Raw genomic sequence first — 10,173 nt, 5'->3', positions numbered from 1 at the left:
CCTGTCCACCAGAGGTGAAAGAATGTTCCTTCACTTTCTTTACACTTCCAACATTTATTATCAGACAGGTGGTATATTTTTGCCAATTTGAACTGGGGTCATGTACCATCTATAAATCATTTTCATTATATTTTCTTTCAGAGCATTACATGCAGTAAAGTTCAACCCGTCCCCAGAGGAAATTTGGCAGGTGTGCACTTACATAGACAGTAGACATACATCATATGCTAGCTAGCAATAGAACATTAGCTGCAGATAATAAAAAACAACTTCCGCTCAAGCAGCAGAAAAAAAATTCTTTTATAGACCTAGTTTGGGGGGGGGGGGAATTCACCTGGTGCTAGAGAAATCAAAGAAGGTGCATTGCTGGGCATTGCACAGTCAGGATCCCACTGCCAAAAAGCCCCTCTTCCCAATAACTGTCTACTGCATTTGTTGGGGTCACCTGGAAAGGGATCTCTGAACTTCATCTCAAAGACTGGGAGGAAGCCATTGAGTGGGATTTAAAGATCAAAAACAGAATTGGGAATTATAATAATAATAATAATACTTTTTTATTTATACCCTGCCCTTCCTGGTTCAGAAAACCCGGCTCAGGGCAGCTAATAACAAATTTAAAACTTAATTGTAGAAGCAGCATAAAATACAGTATAAAAACATGAATAACAATAAAATTCAAAGTTCAGAAATCAGTTTGGGGGAAATCCATCTAATAAGCATTAGTCACCAGGACTAGCTGGCTGAATTAGTCCTACTTGGGCCAGCGAGGAGGCCAGGGGAGAATTAGCTGTGGGGTCTCAGAGCACATAATCTTCATAAAAGGGGAGAGGGGGAGGGAAGAGAAGGGAAATAAAAGTCAGGCTGAATTCAAATTAAAGGCCTGGTGAAATAGCTGTCTTAGAGGCCCGACGGAAGGAGGTTAAATCCTGAAGGGCCCTAGTCTCATGGGACAGAGCATTCCACCAGGTCAGAGCCATCACTGAAAAGGCCCTGGCCCTGGTCCTGGTGGAGGATAGTCTGACTTCCTTAGGGCCCGGGACCTCTAAACTATGGTTATTCATGGACCTTAAGGTCCTCTGCAGGGCATACTAGGAGAGGCGGTCCTGTAAATACGAGGGCCCTAAGCCACAAAGGGCTTTAAAGGTCAAGACCAGCACCTTGAACCTGACCCTATACTCCACCGGGAGCCAGTGCAACAGGTAAAGCACTGGGTGAATATGATCCCATGGCAGGGACCCCATGAGGAGCCTCACTGCAGCATTCTGCACCCGCTGGCATTTGTAGAACAGTTTCAAGGCAGCCCTGCGTAGAGTGAATTACAGTAGTCAAGCCTGGAGGTGACCATCGCATGGATCACTGTGGCCAGATCGGGGTGGGAAATTGGAAGTGGAAATGGACTGGAAGTCAGTGCTGATGAGAGAGCACTGGTGTAACATGATCAAAACATCTAATCTTGCAGGCTTATTCGGGACCAATTGAAGTTTCTGGAACATTTTCAAAGGCATCCTGCGTACAATGCATGGCGGTTATCCAAATGGGTGGTTACCAAAGCACATGAGTAACAGAAGCAAAGGCTATTTTGGTCTAGGCAGAGCATGAACACTGGGGACTTCCCTGTACACAGGCAACATGGCTGGAGGCTGGTTCAAGCATGCAGTTATGTCCAGTACGGAAATCTCTTGCAGCTGTTTGAAAGTGGCTGAGATGTTCCTACTTGTGAGAACTGATTTAAACATTGCAGAGACTAAGCTAATGAAATGCTGAGCTGAGATGTCGTTTTTTGTGGGTTGTTCTTTTAAAAAATCTGTCTACAAACATAAAGTGTCCTTGTTGTGGCTTGTGATTTTTGCTGTTCTTTGATAGTCAACGAGTACAATTTGCAGCACCTAATCACAGTATAGTAGGTGCAGGATTTCTCTCGTGACCTGTCCAAAATGAACCCCCTTTAGGAATTATTGGAGGTACTTGGCGTATGTTTCCAACCTTTCGCTGGCTGCTTCTGTTGTCACCTTGTTACCTCTAGCCTCTTATTTTACTACTATTTTTGATGAGTGCGCAAAGGAATTTCCTCTGGGTTGAGGTCATGTGCAACAGTGTGCGTTAGACAAAGCCACCTGCTTTGTTTGGTGCCCTGACATCCCTTCTCTTGGTGCTGTTGCCATCAGAGGCTTACTGAAGCATATCCAGTGTCTGCAGAAATGGGGCAGCTGTTGTAAAAAATGGAAAGGAGTTATTTTAGGGCAGGAGTGCTCTGTGTAAGGTTGCGAGCTGGCTGTTTTTGAACTGGACTGAGGGGTTCTCCTAGGTCATTCTCAGACTGGCAACATGTGCATGTATTTAATGGAATTACCATGCACAACTGAACAATGGCAGACTCCATAAAATGAGCCCTGTTGGATTTATTTATTGATTTCTACCCCACCTTTCCTCCAAGAAGCTCAAGGCAGTATTTATGGTCCTCCCCTCCCCATTTTACCCTCACAAAACCCCTGTGAGGTAAGTTAAGCTGAGAGGTGGTGACTGGCCCAAAGTCATCCAGTGAGCTTCATAACTGAGTGGGAATTTGGATCCTGGTCTCCCAGGTCCTAGCCCAACACTTCCTCCTACATGTGGTGATTGGCTTGTTAAATTTAATGCTTGGTCATATGTACATGTATTCACCATTAAGTGTGCATGGGATTGTAGCCTTTGTTTGCTGTGTGTTGATTTGTCAAATGTTTATCAGGGTGAAGAAAGTTGACATTCTTAGTCAGCACTGAGACTTTTTCTGAATGTTGGCTGCAGCATAGTTTATGTGAAAAGCTTATTAAGATGGCTTAAGATGTTAGAGCCTACTGAGGTCATGGAGTTAGTCTATTCCATCTCCTCTCCACACCCTCATACCTACCAAAAGGAAAAAAAGTCTCATGGAGATTCTTCTTATTCATCTGAGAGACACTGTACTGGCACAATCAGATAGTTGCACAGATACAAACTGTTCAAAGCACACCCACATGAAAAACGGTATCTTCTAGCAATGGGTTTAAATTACGGTAAGCCTGTAACTTCTTATAGCACCTTGCAGAGAATTCATGGCAAATACAGGCACCCAGATCCAGGATTGTTACAGTTGAAGCCAGTGCCCTAACTTTGAGTCATCTCCACACTATACAGTAGATGGAAATACATTGGTATTTATGAATATTTCATGCCTTTTCTGTACTTGCTTTTCTCATGAAGTTGATGCTGAAATGTACTGAATCAGCAGTAGATGCATGTTTTCCATAAGCAACTGTATTTGGTCATAGGGAGAGACAGATAGAGGCTCTTTAAACTTGTGCATGAAGAAAGATACCTTTCTACTTGTGGAAAAGATTCCCAATGTTCTTCTGCTTGTACAAGTGGTTACACATCTTCCACAAGCAGAAGCCTGAGAACTGCTGTAGAATCTATGTAGTTTAATGCTCTGTAAACTCCTTTGAGTGTTTGCAAAACTGCGCTGGTAGCTATTTTCACTGCACTCATGGTTCTTTCATGTCTTTGGGAATTAGTTTGATGCTAGAATATATTACTCTCTCTATATTGTACAGTCTATGTGTAAGTAAATAAGCAGCCTAAAGTTAAGCTAAAAAGAAACTAATAGCTCCTGAGCCATCAGAACCCTTCTATTTCATATTACAGGCATACCTTGGTTGTTGAATGCCCTGGAACTCAGACATTTTGGCTCCTGAACACCACAAACCTGGAAGTGATTGTTCCAGTTTGCGAACGTTCTTTTGGAACCCGAACGTCCAGTGGGGCTTCCGCAGCTTCTGAATGGCTGCAGGAGCTTCCTGCAGCCAATCAGAAGCCGCAATTTGGTTTTTGAACGTTTTGGAAGTCGAACGGACTTCCGGAACAGATTCCGTTCGACTTCCAAGATACAACTGTACTGTAATACATTTTTATCTTACAAATAATACTACGGATATTAAATTCTTCCACTATTTCATATCAACTTAAATTAAATATGGGTAAAAACTACCCAAGTCACATTATGCATTTATTTTATTGCTAGCTTGTCACAGCAGGTAAGAGAGAGGGAACTTTAGGATCAGCAAAGCAAACTCATTCAAAATAGAGTCCATGAACTGTGGCCACAACAAAGAGTGATGAGTTAGTAAAAGTGGCAGATGCAAAACTGTCATTCTCCACATCCCAGAGGGATTGACTAGCAATGCGCAGACCTTGGTTGGCCTGTTGGCCCAGAAAGACGTTACACACCAGCTTGTAGCGAGGTGGGATCAGCTCTTTGATTCTGTTCCGGATGAGGTCTGACAGGTTCTTGGCCACCTGCCCGCCATTTGCAGGGTTATACTTGGCATCCCCTAGGTAGGTGGCTAGGACAGATTCAAGAACTTGCTGCACTTGGGAGGCATTAAATTTGCAGCCTTCATCTGGCTTCGTCTTGTAGCTATTTTCATACTGCGTCTCCCGCATGGGCTCAAAGAGTGGTAACCCAGAGAAACTCACTCGGCCGCAATGCATCCAGGGTCCAATGGAGAGCCGCCTTCCCCCAGCAGCCAGCGAGTTCCTCCTGCTGGGAAAGGGGGCATTGAGGATGCTCATGATGGAGCTTCTCCGGGATGGTGGAAAGGGGGCTTTCCCTTCTTCGATACTCTGCAAGCGAAGTAGTGGCTTGGGTGCCATATCTGTTGACTGGGAGTGCAGGGGGAGAGAGAGTGGCCCTGCCTTCGGATGGCCAGAGTCCGTGCCCTCTGAGGACATCATCTGGTTTAGAGTTTCCTGGGACAGTACCTGAGGCCGCTCTGCCATGCCTAAGTGGTAATCAACTCCTGGGACACAAGGGAAAGAAAAACTAAATTACATTGATACATTACTGCTCACTAGGGCCACTGTACTCCCAGCAACCCATTTCTTTGTTCATCTGGACAAAGTTTATTTACAGGTAAAAGGTAAAGGGACCCCTGACCATTAGGTCCAGTCGTGACCGACTCTGGGGTTGCGGCGCTCATCTCGCTTTACTGGCCGAGGGAGCCGGCGTACAGCTTCCAGGTCACGTGGCCAGCATGACTAAGCCGCTTCAGGCGAACCAGAGCAGCGCACGGAAACGCCGTTTACCTTCCCGCCGGAGTGGTACCTTTTTATCTACTTGCACTTTGGCGTGCTTTCGAACTGCTAGGTTGGCAGGAGCTGGGACAGAGCAACAGGAGCTCACCCCGTCCCGGGGATTCGAGCCGCCGACCTTCTGATTGGCACGCCATAGGCTCTGTGGTTTAACCCACAGTGCCACCCACCTCCAAGCCTTATTTACAGGAGCATTCCTCAAAAAGAAAATGTTGACTCCCTCCTTCAAACACCAGGCAAAACCAGCAACGTACAAATGTCTATGTGGCCAGAGTATCTGAGAATGTCATTGCATGACTTTATTCTGTTATTTTTGGATGCTTTTGGTTGCTATTTTAGGTTTGTTTTTAAATTTGCATGTTTTTATTGAGATTTAGGCTTGATTTGTTTGGTTTACTGCCCTGGGAGGGGAGCACATTATTGGGCAAAAGGGCAGTGGATAAATATGTTAAGAAAGGACAGATGGATGAAAGAAAGGGATGGCGCTTGGGATAGAGGACGTAACTCCTTCCCTGGTCTACCTCATCCAGGCTCAGAGGCTGGATCCATGCATCAAGGAAAAAGGTGTTGGGGAGGGGTGAGAGTGGTTCTAGGAAGCGGGGGTTGAAAGCAGGTCCTGCCCATTGCTTCTCTGGTTGAAACTTGCATCCCCAAACTGGCTGATTTCTAGAATACTGGTGCAAGCCAAGTTCTAAGGAATTAGTCAATCGTTGCAGGAAATAGACCTTTAGCTCAAAAGGCTAAGACGTAGTTTTGTTACTTTTAAAATGTACACATGAAAACTGAGATTTTCCAATAAGTTTGTAACTCCAGATTCTATGAGGCAAGAGTCTTAAGAAAAAAAAACATCAAAGGAAGTGGAATAAATGGGTCATTGCCAGGAACATTAAAACCAAGAAGGAAGAGTGGAAAGAACAGCTGCAAAATTATTTCAGAGTCTTCTTCACTTCTTTTCTGTTGGGATTGGAAGCAATACATACTACAAACTGCCTGAAAGGGAGTGAGGGTGCATACTAGAGATCACATCTATGTAGGGATAAATTAAGGCTTGATTTCCTTTCCTCTCTTTGCTATTTTTAAAAACCCAGTTTTAATTATTATTATTATTTAATCCTATGATTTATTTGGCATAGAATATTTATAATAACATTTTTGTAGGACTGTAGGTGCCTTAAGCTCTTGGAGATAGAGCAGGTTAGGAAATTAAGTAAAACATGGCTAATTTGATTAGGAACAGCATCCTATCTTTTAAGGAAACGTTTACATGATAACAGCACAGATCTATTACTTTTACAACTGACTTCCATATCCTTTATTCGAACAACCACAGAAAAACAAGAAAGGAATGATTTCCCATAGCCAATGATATTTTTCTAGAAAAAGAGGTGCCGGAATGCAGATGGACAACTCCCTTGTTCTCTTATAATGGCAATGGCACCCACCTGACAGGTGCTGGAACTGAATTTGGGCAAGTTCTGGTTGAAATTCAACTGAAAGTAATGGAAGTATTCTCACAACCATCTGGTAACCTTTTGCATTTTAGGTCAGATTAACTAAACAGAACAGTATAACTCTCCCTCCTCCATTTTCAAATACTCATTAGGTGGAAAATAGGCACATGCTTAACCTCACCTGATACTGATTAAGCAAAAAGGATGACTAAAATGTGATTACAGGTAATTAATTCCCATTAAGTGATCTTGTGTGCACAGCACACACGAGTTCCAGAGCATGCGAGAAAATCATTGAAAACATCAGCGAAATATTTTGCTCAGTCAGCAAAAGGTGTGATTTATAGAGATGGACCACAGTGATGTTTGAGTCTGGCCTAGCTTACCTGGAAGCAACGAAGCCTCACACAGAGGCCAGTGGGCTTGATAGAAGTTGAGTCCTGCTACATCCGTGGTCAAGAGATAGGCTGTAGAAGCTGTATAATACCCTTCATCTTGCTAAAGCTTGCTCAGGCTTGTTGCAAGGACTTGCCAATGCCCTCGCCCCTACCTCCCTGCCTTATTCAGCTCCCTCCCCTCCCCTGGTAAATCATTGGCTGTTTAATGTGACAGTTCAATGGGGAGAGCCATCAAAGGCATTGCAGGAGGACTGGGCAGGCTGCCACCCGAAATACATGGTCTCCGTGGAGACTGTCTCACTCACATTATTTTTGCACAGATTAGAGTGTGTGTGTGTGGCAGTTAATGCCTCTATGCTTCATGGGAAGGGGGGGCAGAGGAAATATTTGGTTATGGCCTAATGTCCCTTGTAGCCACTAAAGTGCTAGGCCAAGCTAATGGGGTTCTGTTCTCAGTCAAGGGGTCTCCATGAGGTCATACATTCTGACCCCATCTTTCCCTTCCTATTTGTGTCTATGGTTCATAGCTGAATATAGCTTGTTGTCCAAACTAGATGTAATATTAACTGCATGAACCTCAGCAGCCTTGGAACCTTGGGAGAGAGAGATCTCTCTGGACTGGTGTTTGATTGAAGGTATATTCTTCAACATGTCCTTGACACAATGATAATGCATTAGTGGCAGGTTTATTCTGCTTTGCTGGTTTGTTCTGTGATGCTTCCCCGAAGCTACCTCATTATTGCTGTCTGGAGGACCTGCACACGGCTTCAGCAGGACAAAAGTAAACCAGCAGGAAGTTACAGGATATATACTGAATGGAAACAAAGCCATACAACCTCAAAACCTCAAACAGCATTGAAAGTGGGATTGTGTATGACTGCCCAGGTAGCATCATGAGCACCAAATAATCATGAATTCTGGAGGAGCCCAGGAACTCCTTCTCTTCCTGCCACACTCCTGAAAAAACTGTGCCCTCTTTGAAGCTGCTGTATGCATTTTAAGCAAACCTACCTGTTATGTACTGAGTTGAATAGGATCCAAACTGCAGCAGTCTGATTGGTCCTAGAACAATGCAGCAGTATGATTGGTTGGCAGGAACCACCCAATCATGCTCCAGAAATAAGTGAATCCACAACCTGATTGGCTTACAGTAGAATTCCAGAATTAGCCAATCATGTGCAGCCCATTGTGTAAATAATGTATATAAAGCAGATACTTTGAGGGGACTTGCATTCATTCCTCCTCACCACTATGAGCTGAATAAAGAGCATGAAATCACTTTGCGACTCTGAGTATATTTCACTACCTTTGGCAATCAGGAAGGATTCCTATGAACAGCAAAGAACAACTTCAGAGCAGAGGATCTTTGTAGCCAGGGTGTGGTGGAGAAGTCAGTACCATGGCAGAGAAAGGAGTTTAGCTCTCTCTTTCCTTTCCACCACACAGTTATGAGGCTCCTCAGACTTCCCTCATTCTCACTGTAGGCCCAAGTCCTGCTATGTAGATGAAACACCGTCTCACAATGGGCTTATTTTGGAATTGCCAGTTGCAACAACTGGATTTCATTTATTTGCTCTCTTTTTCCTTAGTGTGCCTAATGGAAAGGAAAGAAGAAACTTAATAATAATATCTTTATTTTACAAGGTTTGTTACTGCTTCCAGAACAGCATGGCTCTTAAAAAAACCTACTGAGAACCTTGTATTCCAGAAATACTTCGTACTATTTGGTTAGTCAATACAGTGGTACCTCGGGTTAAGAACTTAATTCATTCTGGAGGTCCGTTCCTAACCTGAAACTGTTCATAACCTGAGGTACCACTTTAGCTAATGCCACTGCGCCGCCAGAGCACGATTTCTGTTCTCATCCAGAAGCAAAGTTCTTAACCCAAGGTACTATTTCTGGGTTAGCGGGGTTTGTAACCTGAAGCGTCTGTAACCTGAGGTACCACTGTATTATTTATTAGATAACATTAATTATAGCATAATTGCACACCCACACCCCAACATGGATGCTCATGGTCCTACCATAAAGGGGACATTCCTCATTTGAAGGGTTGGCAGAGTACAGTCCTCTATTTCAAGGGCTACCTGAGCCAAATTTGGTTTAAAGATAAGGAACCATAACAAGGGATAACAGTGGAAAGTAGGCACATAGTCCACACAGTTGGTGAGATGTATTTTCTTTTAAATATAAAGAAAATTACTGTATATTTTTTTTAAAAAATGCATCCATGCATATAAATTAGCACTGCACATATTGTGCAAATCTGTGTCCCCTTTTCTTATGATGCATAGGTTGCCACTCTGACACATATACACATTCCAAAATAAAATAGAAAAGTACATTGGCTGACTAAAGCTACTCAAAGCCGGATTAAATTTGTTGAGATGCCATCAACAGAGCCTTATGATCTAGCTACCAGCTGCACATGAATGCATGTAATGAAACTGTGACAGGCCCTATCGCTTAACTGCAAAGCAGCACCAGGAAGGGGTGATTTGGAGCAAATAAATAGCAGAGGGAAGGGGTGCTCAGTCCTGTCTGCTCCTTCACTGGTGCAACTCTATCTGAAGTGCATTTCCCCAGAAGGAAGAAGCCCATCATGGTTTTATTATTTACACATATACATGAAGAATGTGCCATTAAGTATACAGTTGGCTATGATCAAATGTCGAACCTATTCGTATGTTATCAGGTTGCCGTGGTTGCAGCTCCCCTGTGGCTCCATCAGTTCCAGTGATAGCTTTGGTTACCCTTCATCCAAGCACTTGCCATCCACTTCCTGCAAACAGTCAGGTCTGATCTATTGTCCAGCTAAAGGTGTTCACTGATGCCGGGTCAAATCTGACATTTAAGTAGAAGTCAAAAGGCACTTTCCACATATCTCTTTTTAGAGGAAATAAAGCGATGCGGGGGTCCAGCTGCGGTCAGGTGATTTCTGACTAACCCAGACTGCTTTCTTTACCTGCATAATAAAACAATTTTGACAGGAACAGCACTTAATTGCCAGGCAGAGAGTTATACAAATGGAAGTGTATTGCACACTTTGTTCCGGGGATAGGAGAGAGCAGTTTTTAACTTAGTCTGCGTACACATTACCGCTCACTCTGGTTCCAGTGCACTCTCACCACTGGTGTTCAAAGCCGGGGATACATGACATTCGCCACAATTCCTATATGTCATGTAGTTTCTTGAGAAATACTGCTGCTGGTGTTAT

The 10,173-nt window shown here is 43.7% G+C and overlaps 2 protein-coding genes across 2 annotated transcripts in view; one reads left to right on the top strand and one right to left on the bottom strand.

The window, feature by feature from the left end:
- Positions 1–632: 632 nt before the first annotated feature.
- The window catches only part of BTBD19 (BTB domain containing 19), a 59,472-nt gene continuing 49,931 nt past the window's right edge, over positions 633–10,173 (top strand). The window contains exon 1 of the mRNA XM_081914030.1: positions 633–1,666. Coding sequence (XP_081770156.1) covers positions 1,596–1,666 — 71 coding nt within the window. The 5' untranslated portion in view covers positions 633–1,595. The remainder of the gene's footprint in view (positions 1,667–10,173) is intronic.
- Positions 4,050–7,196, bottom strand: DYNLT4 (dynein light chain Tctex-type 4). Its single transcript, XM_081914058.1, has 2 exons — positions 6,944–7,196; positions 4,050–4,814 (listed from the first exon to the last, which is right to left on the bottom strand). Exon 2 carries the CDS (start codon positions 4,792–4,794, stop codon positions 4,087–4,089), a length of 708 nt encoding a protein of 235 aa, XP_081770184.1. The 5' UTR covers positions 4,795–4,814; positions 6,944–7,196; the 3' UTR covers positions 4,050–4,086.

Source organism: Podarcis melisellensis, assembly GCF_964234715.1.
Source record: "Podarcis melisellensis genome assembly, chromosome: 6".
Lineage (NCBI taxonomy): Eukaryota > Metazoa > Chordata > Lepidosauria > Squamata > Lacertidae > Podarcis > Podarcis melisellensis.
This window is presented reverse-complemented; position numbering and strand designations above follow the sequence as displayed.